General features: G+C 39.7%; 1 protein-coding gene across 3 annotated transcripts in view; it reads right to left on the bottom strand.

The window, feature by feature from the left end:
• The window catches only part of PRKG1 (protein kinase cGMP-dependent 1), a 476628-nt gene that overhangs the window by 122930 nt on the left and 336303 nt on the right, over positions 1–17395 (bottom strand). For all 3 annotated transcript variants that reach the window (XM_057415674.1, XM_057415673.1, XM_057415675.1), the window contains exon 5: positions 15122–15185. In XM_057415674.1, coding sequence (XP_057271657.1) covers positions 15122–15185 — 64 coding nt within the window. The remainder of the gene's footprint in view (positions 1–15121; positions 15186–17395) is intronic.

Here is a 17395-nt window from a genome sequence, read left to right as displayed (position 1 = left end):
CATATAAATATTTAAATGACCACATCTATTTTGCGCTTTAAAGCAGCTTTTTTTGAGTATAACTTACTATTGGTCATGAAAAGAAAACCAGACCGACACTGGGAAATGTGACCTAGGTCAGATTTTTGGCACAAGGTGCAGCAGTGACACAGCTGACTCTGTCCTGACCAGGCAAGGTCAACACATCAATCCAGAGATTTCTTCATTAGGGTTTTTTTTAACTCCAGACACAGAGAAGTCTATCTTTTGTGACTTTCTCTGTGATGAATTTGGAAAATGACAATTTGCATTTACAAGTGGACAAGCACAGGACTGAGTCTTACTTTAACAGAGATGGGCTCACCCGTCACTACAGTTAATAAAACCCACTCCTACACAGGCAAGGAAAACCTTCACCCTGGTAAAAGAAGAACATAAAACTATTCTCTTCATTTCACGGTCTCTTATGGTGGACAGAAATCAAAAGGGACAGGAGGAGGAGAGCACATCTGTTTGCCTGATGCCCTGATTTTCATCAGCATTTTCCACTGTAGCAGTACCATAAGCATTCCCAGCAATAAGCTATTTTTTGCACTTGTCTTCTCTCTGAATTACTGACAGTCAGTTATTTTCATTTTATGTTAATTCTGAGATACTTAGCATCTTATTTTTTCAGCACAAGTGTAATACTGAATGGACAAAAGGCATCTGAAGGACACGGATCTCGAGCAAAAGATCCCTTCTTGCCTGTTTTCCATGACTCGGAATCAAAGACAGACCTGGTTGATCCCAAGAAGCCTGTGGCTGGGCAGGAAGCTGAGTTTCAGCCCTTCCCAACATATAGCTGGGTTTTGGGACGGGTGGGGGTGCATTGCCCTCCTTTTGGGGAAACGCAAACATGCAGTGAGCTGTGTTGAGGTCAGGTGACTTTCTGACACCCCAGCTGTGCACTGGGACCCAACTGGGCAAAATTCAATGGTGAACACTGAAGCAGCCTCTCTGTGCTATGACCCCATAGCATATGGCAGCATGATAGCAGCTAATATTTCATTTATGATGCTAAGCATCTGTTACCAAAGCTGCCCACCGCTGATGGAGAATCGAATGACTCAAGAAGGAGACCAAAGTGCCCTTTAGTGCATCTAGCAGGAAGCTTTGGGGAGGTGCTAACCCAACCTAGTGCGCTCTGACCCTTCACCTCCCATCTGGTGTGTAATACCAGAGACAATGAGCATTTATCCATTGTAAAACTGAGTATTTTTCTTGTCCCCAATGCATCTCTGAGATCTGACTACAAGTAATTTTATGCAAAAAAAAAAATTTTTTTCAGACAAAAATAGCTTTTTCACCATCCCTCAGAATAGTTTTTCTGCCATGCTGGCAAGTTAGGTCTGAATATCTTTATTATTTCCACTTGATAGAAAGCAACAAATGAGTGACCTGAGCTGACTTTCAGTGGTGTGAAGAAAACCTGCAAATCCCATCTGAAGTTCTTGGTGGGCACGTTTTACAGGACCAGTCTTTTGCCTTCACCTTTCCAAACCCCTCACCAGCAAGGGACACAAAACAACCAAAGAGAGGGCATCACAGAATTAAATTATGTCAATCCCAATTCCTCATGCTTTAGCATACTTAGGCTATAGGCTATGCCAGCAATTCAGGTTGCCTAAATAGCTTATTAAGCTGCTTAAAATTGTACTAGAGACCATATGAACCTGGAATCTACCTCTAGGGTCAGAAAGGTCACATTAAATACACCTTGCCATACACTACAGCAATAGTGTTATGAACAGTCCAAAATTATATACAACCATATTTTTTTATATTTTCTTTTGAAATCTTTGAGAAATATACATTTTCTTTTCCAAGTACACATTTTGGAGGCCAATTTGCCTAGCATACTTAATTTCTATACATTTTGATCATGAGAATTTTTTGATGGAAGCCCACATCTTGATTTCATTCCAAATGCCCATTATCAACTGGCATGGCACTGTTGCTACCTACACTCCACAATCCAGGCAAGGATCTGCCAGGAACCAGCAGGTTCCAGAGCCCATCCCAGTCCAGCCCTTCCTTCAAGATGAAGATGGATGGGGATGCTCCAAAAAAGGTAGCAAAGACAGATCTGTTTTGGAAATGCTCTATTAAAGTTACATAACTTTCAGTGACCTCTTGTGACAATGTTTTGAGGTGATGAGTTTCATCCCTGTTTTACTACTACAGGGTCTAAAGCCATATACCCAAAAACTTGTATATATCCCCCAAATATAGTCACATGCTGTTATTTCCGTACTTCCTGAAGGCTTCAAATGAGAGGCAGAAGTTCCAAGCTGTGCTCAACTCCCTGGAAGCTCTGAAAATTCGGAGCACATTTTTGAATTTCATATAGGGTCACTATATGAAGAAGCTAATCCTCAGAAACACAAAAAGCCCAAACCAAAACCACTTTCATCTAAACTGTCAGCCCATACACAGCCAGATCAAAAAGCTTCTCCCCTAGAAAGAGATCCAATTTCCACCAAAAACCAGCATGAAAGAAGGATTTAGCCATTACCAAGCAGTGTGTCCTAGTGGATGATAAACTTACTGTAGCCCCGCAATTGCATATTATAGTCTTATGTCCTCTCATGAGTCCAATCTGGCAGACAGAATCTGATCCCTATGATATTGATGTAAGAAATTCTGTTTTGGGAAGCTTCATGTTAAATTTCTATTAATATGGACAGAAAGCCACAAGGTATTAAAAATGTAAATAGGAAAACTTATCCCAAATGGCGTTTTGCTGCATTCTGCGCAGTATGGAAATAAGGCCATTTCAATTTTACCACATCAGTAACTCCATTTCTAATGTCATTCTCCCTTCCTCCAGTGGCTTGGTCTTATGGTTATCTATTAAAATATCCAATGCCTAATAATTCATGGATTAAGGGTGAAATGGCTTTCTGCTATTATAAAGACATTTTTCAATTACTATTATTACAACTCAGAGATACTACAAATACTGCACCAGCAGTGGGAAATAAGAAGCTAGTTTAAATATATTCAAGACTTTAATTGAATGTTTAACTATAAATTAAACTTACTCAGGTGAGTATGAGCAAGTCCATTTCCCAAGGAAAATAAACTTCCTGAAAACAGAAACACCTCCCACCTGGGGTGTATTTTGAGAAGCCACCAAAGTCAGGAAAGGGAGTAGGATCTCCCCATTTTAATGCCCAATCTTTTGCCTAGCACAAAGCTGGCATTTAATGCCCAGCTCCATTGTTAGAGGGTCTTCTTCAGCTGGTGCAGGGAGACTCAAAGTGCAGAGCAGAGAGCCAGCATGCAAAGCTTGGTGACCATTCCTTGGGTGGCCACAGGAGTCTCCACGACCACATTTGCTGTTCTTTTCACTTTTCCTAATTGATCCTGGAATGACTTGCTTATGAGGCTACAGCCTGCAAGCCAGCCTCGTTTAAAATGCCAGTAGGTGTCACTGTGAACAACAGTATACGAGAAACCAGACGAATAAAGTTTGAATCAAAGGGAAAACACCCATCAAGTTAATTATTTTTTTTTTAAATATAACTGGTAATTATATTTGTCTGCTTTTAAAGATAAAAGTGCACTGTCTGTGCCTCACAGATAAAAGGAGCTTTTTTAGAAACAATTCACTTTTTCTGTCCCAGACCATTTATGGAATATTAGCAAGCAAGCACAAGGTTGGATTCTGTTTCTTTGGTGGCTGAAAGAGCTCAGGCTGTCAGACATGCTTTTTAATTCTAATATCAGGCCCCAGAGATGCTCCATGCAAACCAGGCACCTAGTCCTGAGCTTAGGTGGCTGATGCAGGAGAAACTGAGACTCTTGCAGATGTTCATGTAGTGTTCTGTCATAGATATATGTCTTTAACATTATACAGATTTGTTTTCTCTTAAAATTAGTAATCAAAGCATTATTAATATTATTTTAAAAGCATAATTTGCTATACAAATTTGCACCCTGCCAATAACATTGGAGCAACGTGGTACCAGACCTTGCTGCTGATGCTTGCGTCACTAGAAACAAATGGACTTTTATAAAGAGTATTTCTATCTAATATCTGATTGAGATTTTCTAGTTCAATTTTAAACTTACTCAGATGGAACAGGAAATATCTCTGAAGTGGTTTTGGCCCAGAAGAATTGCCCATGTCCCAAGAACAGCAGCAGCCTTGGCTCAGGGCGTTGCTGGGCAGAGGGGCTGGAGTTGAGCCACACTGGCTGCAGAGGAAATCAAATCTGAATTATATTTTAATTTGAAATTAATATACTGTATTTGCTTAACACAAGAAGTGAAGGGCAGCCACCAACCCATTGGCCCTAACCTGGCTGCAAGCAAAAGCAGAACATAAAATCCATAGAAAAACAGAATCCATGTGTACTTTGTCTGAATATATGCTGCAAAGTCTTTTAAAACTAGAAATAGTAAACTAATGAAAGTGGGAAAATCAAGTACATGGCTGGATCACAGAGGAGACATTTACTTGGATCCCGAGTTGTATGCTGTGACCTCCCTGTTGCCCCATGTGCTACAAAAAAATTCACATCCATCTTGCACGTTTCTGAGAGAAGAATATGCAAACCTGCCACTGAAAATGATAAATTGTGCATTTACTTAGAGCTTGTTTTCACATCTATGAAAACTTGGAAAACATCTAGGATTATAAAACAGAAAACAATTTCATGTTGGTTGAGGTTTTTTGTTTTGGTTTTTCTTTTTTCTTTCTTTTATAGCTGTGACAGACTGTCTGAATAATCCACATACAGAGAGTGTAAAGTTACTGGACTTTTTCTCCTTCTTAGCAGCTTCTGTATCTCAACACCATGTTTTTAGTTGTTGCTAAGTAATGTTTACTCTGACCAAGGACTTGTGAGTCTCATGCTCTGCCAGGGACGAGGGGCACAAGAAGCCAGGAGGAAGCAGAGCCAGGACACCTCTCTTCCCCATCATCCTATATAAACTGGGGGCAGTTACCCAGGGGTGGGGACAGGGGTTATAAACTAGTATCTTATTGGGACTTATCTTACCATTCCTCTGGGAGACATGTATCTTTAACATCTTTAACATCTGCTCAACTCACTTTTACTGAAAATAATAATAATAATAGAATACTGGAGCTCAAAGCAGCATTTCAGTGATTTTTTTGTTCTTCTGAAAACCATTGCATGACATTGCCTTTGCCATATGCCTTGAAGGTTACCACATCATTGCTGGAGTGGCTTTCTCTACACACTGATCTGGCTGAGAGGTGTTTATTAATGATAAATGCCTAAAACAGTAAGTGTAATAAGCTGGAAAAGATGATGCTACCTGAGAGGCAGATGAAAACCAGGCAACTATAAAACTCTTTTGGAGGATACATTAAAAAATATTGTCACAATAGACATACTGCACTTGAAAATACAGCCTCTAGCAATGGCTTTTGGATCTTCATTCCTGGGATGCTGTTGAACAGACAGGATAGCTAATGAGCAGTCTACAGCTTCTCCAGGTGGCTCCACAACAGTGTGGAAAGCTGCTTTGCTGTGTTAGCAGCTGAGAAAATCTCTCTTTACAACCCCAAACTCCTACTGCTCTGAGTATCCTTTGGGATTCCTGTGAAGATTTACATTAATACATATATATCCACATGCTTCCATATCAGATGGCCACAGATGTAATTCTCCAGCTGGGTGCTTTCACCTAGTTTCAGATTTTACAGTCTGCACCAGAAAAAAAAACCACAACCCAGATCCCGTATTTGTGGTTTAGGAAATAAGCACAGAGAAAAGGGCAGCCGTATTTCTGATAGTAAATTAGGTAATAATAAACTCCTACTCTCTCCAGAGAAATCTGGCTCCCTGTGGAAAGCCTCCAGAAAAAGATCCCTCTGAAGCCACTGGAATTTTCAGTGTAAATGCAAGCTACTTCTTAGAGAGATTTAAAAATAAATTTTGTTAAAATCAGTTAAAGAGAGAACACAATTCCATGATTACAAACTGTATCTGACAGAAGCCCTCTACAAGCAGAAGGTTAGCATTAGTCATTGGCTGTACCCACTGAAAACACAGAACAGGTCCCACTGTGGAAAGACTGGAAGCTCTTGCCATGCTGAGCAGCTGGAATTTAAGGAAATGGCTTCATGTGGGTTCATTACAGTGATTTTTGGGAAGAAAAGCTAAGTTTTTAAAAGCCAAGAGTAGAATTAGCCAAGGCCTTGGTAGAAGACAGGGTTCATCAGGAACAAGGAAGTATTTCTTGCTGAACTGGAGGCACAGCAAACCCAACAGTGCCAATGCCCACGAGACCTTGCAGGTCTCTGCAGCTCAGGAATGAGGTATGAAGCAGCAAGAGATCCCAAGAATTATGAACAAGTCTCAAAAAATTTCCAAGCTAACCTTTAACACATTTTACCAAGGCTTATCATGGTAGAAATATTAAGCTATTCCTAAAGAAAATATTCCTACAATAAGCAGAATACAAGTGTAATTTATTTTAGAGACACACATAATGAAAGCAAAAAGATAATCATTCCCAGCACTGAAAGATCTCCCTAGTTGTACACAAAAATATTCACATCCAGGGTTTAAGGTACTTCTTTGTTTACAATGGTTTTAATCATTGTTTCATAATTGCCATTAAATAGTCTCTGCCCTTTACCCAGAGCAGAGCTTTCATACATGCCAAGCTACCTAAGCCAAAGGCAGAGGTGCTGTCCCACAGCTTCTCCCCACTTCTGCCCAGTAGCATCAGCCTAAGCCCTCATCTGCCTCTACCATGAGGCAGAGAAGGATTCCCTTGCTTGACTAGTGGGTTTGTTGAAGAGTGAATCAACCTCTATTTCCACTGATGCCAATGGTTCAAAGCACAGTTTACCTACCACCAGCAAGGAGCCCAAGTAAAATAGAAAAGGAAAGTTGGCATTCAGAGGAGATTCTCAACACAAATCCTGCTATTTTTAATCAAAGTCTTATTTTTTTTCCAGTTAAATGCAGCCAAGTCTTAACATAGGTCTGCAGGGACCCAAACTCAGCAACCTTTGCACAGGTGAGGATTTTTCTGGTGTGTCATGTCATTCGTTCATCCATGTCCTTTCACACACCCCCTCTTCCCCTTCTTCGCCAGGACACATAATGTTTAACTCATTCAAAGTCACAGTCATATGGATGCTGACCCTTTTCCCTATGTTCATTATGATATCTACATTTTGCAAGGGACAGAGATACCACCATCTCCTCTTACATTCTTAATAATCCCATCTTTTTTCTACAGCCTACATCCATATTTTTAGAATTTTCTCCCTATTTACAAACCCTCCTATGCTGTTTTTCTGAAGAAATTTGATGCTTTGTTCATATAGACAGATCCAGTGTTTCCTGCACTACACACTCTACTAGGGAAACAATAAAATTGAGAAGAAAGGGCCAATCAGTCAGGGACTTGATTACACCTTGACTTTCCAGCACCTTTATTTTAACCAGTGGCATTCTATTTTCCTCAGCCATGGTCACATTAACTAGGTATTTACCCACAGTTATTTTGGGTATTCATAAGTTTCCATTTTCTGTTTCCCCTCCACTCTGTTTCTCCATCCCTGTTATTCACACAAGACATTATTTGGTTGACTTTTCTTTGCAGAGGCCCAGCGTTGCCCAGCCCAAAAGTGACTTTTAGCCCTGCTCACACTGAACAAAAGAAGTGCAGTGGCATGCACTTTGAGTGCCAGATCCTGAACAAGTAGATATAAAACCCCACGCCATAGTGCCTGTATGAGCGTCGTCTCATTAGTTTTTTCTGGGTTTCATTTCCACTAGGACAGAGTGGCCATGGAAACCATCAAAATAATCACATGAATTTTTAGTAGGATGGGAGAGTCAAGTGGCTAATTCAGTTTTGTTGCAAATTTCAACAGATGACTTGTCTTGTTGTCCTTTAACTTGTCTTCAAACTAAACAGACTCAAATCTGAATAAAAAAATATGTTCTAGTTAGACTGAACCATTCACCATATGAAATTTTGAGTTTGCTTGCAAGCTACTTCATCAGGCAATAATTTTTTAACAATTCCTTTGTTATTTGTATGAAGAGCTTTCTAGATTCTTGTTGGTCTTGCTCTCAGCCCATAAGCTCTGCTCTTGCACTGACGGTCTCAATCTCAAGGGACACTTCAAGTGTCTTCTCCAATCCACAAAGTTTTTTCCATCTGCATCACTCTCTAACAATAAGATTTGCAGATCTACAACTGCTGCATAAAGAAACACCTCCTTCATTTCTATTACTCCAGAACAGAGCAATCAGGATGCTCATTATAACATGCACACGGATGACAATGCTCCTGACAAGCTTCTGCAGGGAATATTTAACTCCTTTCCTCTTTTGATAACTTAAGCATGAGCTTGTTTGTAACTTGCCTTTAAACAGTCAGTGCCCACAATAAAGAAAATCAAAGAAAAACCTATATCGAAATGAGAGTATTTATCCCAATGCAAGTGCTAGAGCAGCTTCTAAAGTAAGCATCACTGTACACCCACATCATCTACACAGAAATAATAATGCTTCTCTCTTTTTCAACCTAATATTTTTTATAATCAATTTTAGGTAATTCATCTGCACTTTGATAAAAATTGAAAGAGGCATATATATTTTCCAGTTAGATCAAAATTACTTGTTTCTCACACTGGAAGAAATTGTTTTTAATTCTTTGAACAACTGTGATTTGTGGTGGAAAATACAGCATGTATGCACTACACACATATTCCATAGGTTTAAAGGCCAGAAAAAGTTTGTCAGTGACGTAAGAGGAAGACACTATTTTACTCCATTGCCCTAGACATTGCGACTGAGTACTTTATTGCACTCTTGCACATCATTATTTCCAACTGCATTTTTTTTTCTAATCCTTCTTTTTTATCCCTGGCAGAACCAGAAAGCTTTTTTCACTTGCAAAAACAAAGCTATGTTTTCATGAATCTCATTCAAAAAATTAATGTAAGTACAAGCCAAGTCAAAATTTTGTCCATATATGTCCACGATTGAATCAATTGTGACTGAATTAGTTTTATCGTCCTCTACATGCAGCACTTCCATAACTTTATTTTTGTTTGGTAAATACACCTAACAGAGTGCTACATTTAATCAAAAAAGATAAATGAAATAATAAAAATATTTTTTCCTAACCAAAATGTTTTACTCTTTCCTGTTTATTTCTAATTCCCTCTCAAATCTAGCCTGTACCTCTAAACCAGATCAATACCTGCTACCACCAGCTACAGTCCAGACAGAACATACCGTTACTTGCGGGATGGACCTGCAAAAAATTGCACAGACCTCGTTTCCTTTACCTAAGAACGATCCTTAGTCTTTTTTAGGCAGAGAAAATTCAAACCAATTAAACATATTGAAAGCTAATCAATTATTCACTGTTGCCATGCAGTTCTGCATAAAAGCGGGATTGTATTCAGACTCTGTTAATTAAACAGAGGCATCCTAAAAATTTATGATCCATACCAATTTCACAATGTGAAGCAAGAAGGATGGTTGGCATCTTTGTATGAAAGCCGGAAAAAAGAACAGGTCTTCCCAAGCCAGCTTGTGAGGCTCATCTATTAAATGAAATTTTCTTCAAGATCATCAGGACCTGTGACAGAAGGAGTACCACTACAACAGAGATGAATTTTGGTTTTCTTTTACCATTTGCACTTTACTAACTTCATTCTTTAACTGGGGGGGGGGGGGGAGAAAAAAAGGGGGGGGGGGGGGGAAGAAAAGAGTGGCAAGCAACCCTCATTACATAAATTTGTAATGGCATTAATGAAATGGCTGCAGACAGGCGCTGTGATCTATGCTTTCATCACTTCGAGATCACACTCCTAAGAAGCTCTCTGCATAGCGACAGCAAGCTGCAAGAACACAGGTTTTAGGCTTAGCATCATCCGCCTGTGGTAGTTAACACATTTCTCTTTGCTCGTACTGCTCAAACAGTTTGGCAGTGCCGCTTCTCTATGACCATATACACATTGGGATCAATGAGGTAGCCAAATCGTAGCTGTCTGCATTTGGAGGAAGCACATCATTGGTGCCTGGACCTCCACAATCCATTAAAATAATTTTTTAAAGTATCAATGGTTCTAGTGAAATCATTTCCAAAATGCAATCTGGGAGACATGGGGAATGGTAGCCTCAGGGCCTAACACACCCCCAAGCCAAACTCTGCCGTTTCACCAAGAAAAAACGAGAACTAGTTAATGAAGTGGTTTATAACAATATATATATATTTAATATATATAATATATGCTATAATATATATTTTATATATAATATATAACAATAAAGGCATACTTGATTCAGGGCAATTAGTCTAATTTATAGTATATTTAAATATTTCTTTTATATTTGTCCTGGGTTCAGCAGTAGCAGTCATTTTTCTCCTTCTTGATAGCTGCTGCAGTGCAGTGTTTTGACTTTTGGCTTGGGAACAGAGCTGATAACAAGGATGTTTTGGTTTGGCCAAGGACTTTGTGAGCCTCATGCTCTGTCAGGGAGGAGGGGAAGCTGGGAGGAAGCAGAGACAGGACACCTGACCCAAACTGACCAAAGAGGTATTCCATACCACAGCACGTCATGCCCAGGATGTAACTGGGAGTTAGCCGGAAGGGCTGGGGGTCTGCAGGGTTGGAGGAGGTATGGGTCAGTGCTTGGTCAGGCCTGGGGGGTGAGTTATCGGTTGGCTGGTGGTGAGGTGTTGCATTCTCTTCCCTTGTTATTTCCTTTATCATTATTATCATTGGTGGTAGCAGTAGTGATTTGTGTTATACCTTAGTTACTAAACTGTTCTTATCTCAACCCGTGGGAGTTGCATTGTTTTTGACTCTCCTCTCCGTCCCTCCGGGAGCAGGGGGAGGGCAAGAAGTGGGGGGGAAGTGAGTGAACAAATTGCCTGACTGGGTTTAAACCACGACAATATTGCATATGTAATATTACATATTTGCAACGTATCATAAAAATTATATACATATAGCAATAATATAGCAAAAAATTATCTAGATCTCTGGATACAAAACATACAATAAACAATTTGATGTAGTTGAGTTCTGACATTAGCTGCACAAAAAGAACATCCATTATTTTGGTTGCCAAGTAAAAATCACATCTGTTGCTTTCTGTCTCTTGAACTGCCCAGATTCATACATATAACATTGTACATGCATTAGTACACTAAATCCCAAATGGTGAAGAAACATCAGGGACACAGGATTTAGAAAATGCTTGTCAAAAATGCAAGGGTAACCTTAATTCAACCCCCCTTTGAGTATTTATAACTACAAAACTCTCCCAGGCTCTCCAAATTTCCGCCCCTTTCCTCTACCTTGAAACCCCTGCATAATCAACATTGCTGAGACAAATATTAAGGCAAATAACCAGGTCCATCCCCCACACAGATAAAGCAAACTTCTTCTTTGAAACAGAATTAGTAGTTTGAGTCTGGGGAGTGGGGTGGGGGGGATAAACAGAAAAATCACCTGTATGCCAGCAGCTGCAATGAATAATTTAACTCCTAATTGCCAAGACGAAGTGAAGGTGCTTAACAGTGGGCAAACACATGTTTTATATGTACTTTGCTATGCTATAGGGAGACAAAGAACCTATACGTTTACCATGAGGAGTTATGTCTTAAGAAATTATAACACAGGTTGGGTATTTGTGTTTTTTTTTTGTTTTTTTCTCCTCTATGACCATAAATTCCCTTTTTTATTCTCTCACCTGGTGTGTAAGACTCACCATCCTACTCTCTTCAGAAGGTACTTTCATTTAACTAACAGAGTTAATCCATAAAGACTAAAAATACTGGCAATATCAGTACCTTCCAGATTATCACTGGGTGAGACACCAGATGCACATTGTCCATGAAATATTAACAGTACCATGATCCAAAAGGGCTTTTTACAATACCTCAAAGTGCTTATAAAATACTGGTTTTGACATTCCCACAAGAAAAGAAAGGTGAAAACTCTCAGAGACCTGAAGCGTGGTAAGATTCTCTTCCCTTTCTGCCCAAATTTCCATCAGGGCAGCAATGCCCCGTAGAGTGGGAGAATCCCCGCCCCTCAACCTGCTGGTCATGTTTCTTTTGATGCAGCTCAGAATATGGTTGACTTTCTGGGCTGCAGGTGCACCCTGACAGCTCATGCTGAGCTTTTCAGACCCAAGTCCCTCTCCTCAGGGCTGCCCTCAATCCAGTCTCCACCCAGCCTAGCTGTGCTAGGGACAGCCCCAGTCTGGGTGCAGGACCTTGCACTTGGCCTTGTTGAATTTCATGAGGTTTGCACAGGTCCACCTCTGAAGGCTGTCAAGTTCTCTCTGGATGGTGAGCAACTGCAAATATTTGAGAGGACTGTCCTACATAAGGACATAAACCTCATCTCCTTAAGATGCTGAGCTAGCAAAACACAATTAAACCAAAAATTAAGTCTTGAGCTGCAGAAACATATTACTTATTGACTCACACATGCTTGGCAAGCACAAGGATAAACAACACAATAAAATCAGGGGCCGAGCAGTGCTTTTCCAGCAGAGATAGCTGGAAAAGCATCCAAACTAAATCAAACTGTGTTGGAAGGGATGCTCAGCTTCCTGGTGTGGTGAAAAATCACTGCAGCATACACAAGTTTTAGAGATGTTACTAAAGTAATCTATACATTATATTGATACTTGTTAATAAGTAATGTTGAGAAATATTACTATATTAAAAAAAATGTAATGGAAGAGAAGAAAAAGGTCAGGTTTTAGTATTGGGAAAAGCTGTACCAGGGTCTAGTAGTGACTCCCAAATCCTGGGAGTGGGGCTATAGGTGCAACCTAAAGCTGCTTTGAGATTAGTGTCAACTGGAATGGTCTACAGATGGAGAAACCTCCATCCCCAAAACAAGGCCCTGGAAATGGGGTAAATGATGACCTAAAAAGCTAATACCTTGGAGATTTCTTGGCAAAACCAGCATATTGGTAGCTTGGGATTGAATGCACTAAAACTGAACCCAACAGAATTGTTTCTCTTCTCATGTATATGTATTATGAGCAATTTCATTGACGGGATACTACAAGCCACTGCAAGAGAAAATGAAACTCCCCTGTTTTTAGTTGTTTTCTTTTTAATTCTTGAGTTATCAAAGGAACATCTTGTAGTATTTCCATCAATGCTAAAAATGAAATTATCTTTCAAACACTAATCTTTCTTCCTCCCCACTGTTTTTATAAAGCCATTTCCAAGTTGTTTTGGGTAACAGGCAATTAAACGAGCTTTTTTTCTTGCTTCTGGATTTTAGTTAACAGTTTTTGGAAATTATGTAAAGAATGTAGGACAGAAGTGTTGCATTATTCACAGCACTGTAACAAAAGAAAAGCTGCATGAAATCTTGACATTAAGAAAGAGATTTCCCCCTCTCTACCTCAAGCTGTGCCAAATCAGTCACTTTTATCCAGTCCTTGTTACACCAACAGAGAGAATAAAAGTTATTGTTGCTTAGTTTCAATAGGTTAGATACTATTAAACACAAGATGCTTAATAATGTCATAGCAGAATGACTTCTTAGTTTATGTAAAATGTGGCATGTTAATTCGGAGATAAACCCAGAGGTTATAACAAGAGTGATTCCAAGTAGGAAACTGGGAGCCATATCTCAGTACAGACTGGGACAACCAGCCTCTCCTGCTACGCTATATCATCCACCCTAAGGCACAGAGTTATCTCCACAGATGTTATCTCCACTGATTTGGTGCCTCATATCTTCATTAATGTTTATTATCTTTTCCCCTCCTGCCCTGAAACTTTAAGTGTCCCTGGAAAAGTTTTATACTTTATTCTTTTCTTTAACTCTTGATAAGGAGCTTAATGCTCGTTACAAGATCCAAGGAAATTAAACTGTTTCTGGTTAGGCATGCAGTTTTGAGATAGGCAAATTTAATTCATAGCATATCAATTTAATATGCCTTTTCTCTCTAAATCTGAGCACTTCTCCAGCAGTAAAGGAAATAAAGCTTATCTATGAATATGCAATTATTCTGTATGACAAACAGCTGATTTGCTCAAGTTACAAAATTTATCTGTACACTAAATAAAGAGGCAAAGAAGTAACAATGTCCTAGCAATGCTTCGAAAAAGAAAATCAACTTATATGGCAGCAGTGTCATTTCTTAAAATAAATGGCAGAGGTAGTGCACATGAATATTTTTCTTGATGGCAAAGCATGTATAAGAAAAAACAAGCAGGAATGAAATACAATACTGTCATACACAGAGATTTCCTAAAGTTAAATCATACAGGGCTACATTTTGAGATGGTTTATTAACAGCTTCTGTAATATTTAATCACATGCAATTCTGCAGGCCCTGAACAGAGCGCTATGTGCATAAACTATGTGGACAAAGCGCCTGCAATGCAACTCAAATATTTTACATTAAGTTTACACATTCACTTTCAGAGCAAGGTTAAGGTTTTTGGTTTTGAGAGACTGGGTTTTTTTTTTGGGGGGGGGGGAGGATGCAGGTTTTGGGAGGGGTATTTTGGTTAGGATTTTCTGTTTGGGGTTTTTGGTTTGGTGGTTGTCTGGGTTCTTTTGGTCTTTGCAGTTTGGTTTTTTTTTTTCAATGAAGAGCCATGAAAAGCCTGACACTAATGAGATTCTAGTTATAGCCAGGAAGGCAAAGCACAGCTGTGTCCAGGCCATCAAATATCTCAACACATGCTACATTGCCCCTCTCTGCTGTAACTCTTAGCAGCTTTTCTATGACACTTCCTTTAAGGCGTGATATCGCCCTCTAACATGAGTGTCCCACCAAATTTGAAAGGAGGCAGTGTTTTCACATCCCTCCTTCTTCAGCACTGAACTAGGGCCTAAAGAAAGTGGTTTCCCTTCTGCGCACCACATGAAAATACTGTTTCACTCCACGGTTGGACAGAAATCCGATTAAAAATACATAAGCCCTGTTCAAAACTGGATTCATTCTCCCCACAGCTCATCATCTCAACGTGCTGAAACATTCAACCATAACTGGGAGCAAATTTGTCCATTTGGAAAAAAGAGCCTCGATATTGCCACCAGAAGGCTCACAGACACTCATTAGCTCTCAAAATTAAAAGCACTTACCTCTTCAAGGACATCTGCAAGCTTACTAAGTATCTCCTCGGGAAGGCTCTGGAATGTAGGAACACTGCAATACAAGAGAAACCTTGATTAATTGATCCCTCTATATATGTCATAAATCTAGCTGCATCTAGTTCATCTGTCTTCCAGAGATATTTTGCCCTCACTGGCGTTCACCAGAAACATAGCATATATAATGGGAATATTATCATCTTCTAGCAGCCAAGATATATTATGTTTTGATGGAGGACCACTTATAGTAAACATCTGGAGAACCACTTGTAAAGCTGGTAGTCAACTAAGAATAAATCAAAGATTTACTGGAATTAATCTGTGCTGCAAACCTGCTCAGTCACATGTGTGACTGTGCAGTTTTTTTCCTGATCTGCTTCCGTCCCATTGGATACAAATTAAAAACAAAAAGAAAGAAGGGGTGCAGGCAGCAGAAAAGATCAGCTTTAACCAGCCACAGACAAAAGACTGACAGAAAAAACACACTGACATAAAAATGCAGAGCATGAAGCAGCTGCGAAGTCCAGGGGGACAGCATAGACACTGCCCAACCCAAGATGGACCCACTGTAAAAATTACCACAGACTTCTCCAGGAGTTTTACATTCAAGTTTGTTTCATTTCTTTTGCCAAAAAGGCACTTTTCCACATGTAAGGTAGCATTTCTCTTGGCAAAGCTCTCCCAGGCTGGACCTGCCTGTCAAGATGTGTGGGTAATGCAGCAATAAAGAGCCCATCAGCCCCTGGGTCACCAGGACTGAGATTTAAATCGTTCAGGATGATGGATATGAAGTTGGGTCTCCAAATCTCCTGCGACTCCCCTGACCTTGAAGCTGCATCTCTATTACCTTACAGCCTGCATAGCACGAGTGTGGAGTCTCTGTCTTTGGACATATTCAAAATCCATCTGGACGTGGTCCTGAGTAACCAACACTAGATGGCCCTGCTTGAACAGTGGAGTTGGACCAGATGACCTCCAGAGGTCCTTGCAAACCCCAACCAGTCTGTGATTCTGCAATATCTTCATTTCTCATTCTTTATTTTCCACAAAACATCAATGCTCATCAATATTCCCAAGTGATACTAAATGAAACACATAGACACAACGTACACTCCACAGGCAGAAAAGCAGCACTATACATGCTTTAATTAAAAATGCCTGCGATTGGTAGACTAATTAGCAATGCATCTACATGAAATATTAGTCTGAGCTAATACAGCTCTACCAAGGCTATTTCCAAGAACAGCTCACTCAAGAGATGCTTTATCACCTCCTATTACATGCTGCAAACACAGTCCTATGCTCCTAATATTAAATTGAGATCCCCAATGTATTGCTCTGATTTCAGCAACACTGATGATCAGGTGCAAAGCAAGGAGTGAGTGAGGTGTTGGGAGGAGTCTCCTACAGAGAGGTAAATATAACCCAGAATAAATCATGTTTTTGCTTTCACGTAAGGCGTCACTTACTTTGGACACATAACTGCATAAGTTATCCTCTACATTTTGAAGAGCTAAAAAACCCAAACCAAATAAACCAAATCCACCACTTTTTGCAGCCCTGAACTCTGGAAAGCAAGCCCTGGCATGTGCCTTTGGGGCAATCACCCCACCTTTTTCAGGACTCTTAAACACCTCCTGGATGCACAATTTGGTGGCTGTTTTTGCACCCAAACTCCACCCACAAAAGCAAAGGGAGGTCTGAAGACTACTCCGTGAGCTTGATAGCAAATGCTTGGGGTTCTTCTCTGGGGAAAAGCACAAAGTGCCTGGTGAACTGAATTTGTGTGCACAAGTAAAGCAGAATTTGCTTTTATTAACTTAAGCAATATGCCATGATGCAGTGAAATTAGAAAGCTGGGAAACTTTCATTCTCTGTTTAAAAAAAACAACAAAACTTCAGCTGAATGTATTAAATGATGACAAAATGAAACTGGACAACTAAGTGCAGAAAAATATGATTGTTCATGCTCTTAACATCTTTTGTTTATTCCTTAGGGAACACTCTTTTTCACTAGAAACACATGGCTTCACAATGTAACAAGATCAAACAGAAGCAACTAAAAAGGAATTATATTATGTCTGGGCCTAAGTATAAAATGAAAGTTCATTATACCAACTCTAGCATTCCCAAATGAGGAATAAACTTATGGGAGAAGATAATATTCCCAGATATCTGGTCAAATTTTACTGTGGTTGCACACAAGAGAATGCATCACAGAGTATTTTTTTACAGGTAATTCTATCTGTGCAATCCAAGGGAGAG

Source organism: Pezoporus wallicus, unplaced genomic scaffold, assembly GCF_028554395.1.
Source record: "Pezoporus wallicus isolate ANWC-B61680 ecotype Strahan unplaced genomic scaffold, APGP_CSIRO_Pwel_v1 contig_736, whole genome shotgun sequence".
Taxonomy (NCBI): Eukaryota; Metazoa; Chordata; class Aves; order Psittaciformes; family Psittacidae; genus Pezoporus; species Pezoporus wallicus.
Note: the sequence above shows the minus strand (reverse complement) of the source record. Positions and strands in the feature narration are given on the sequence as shown.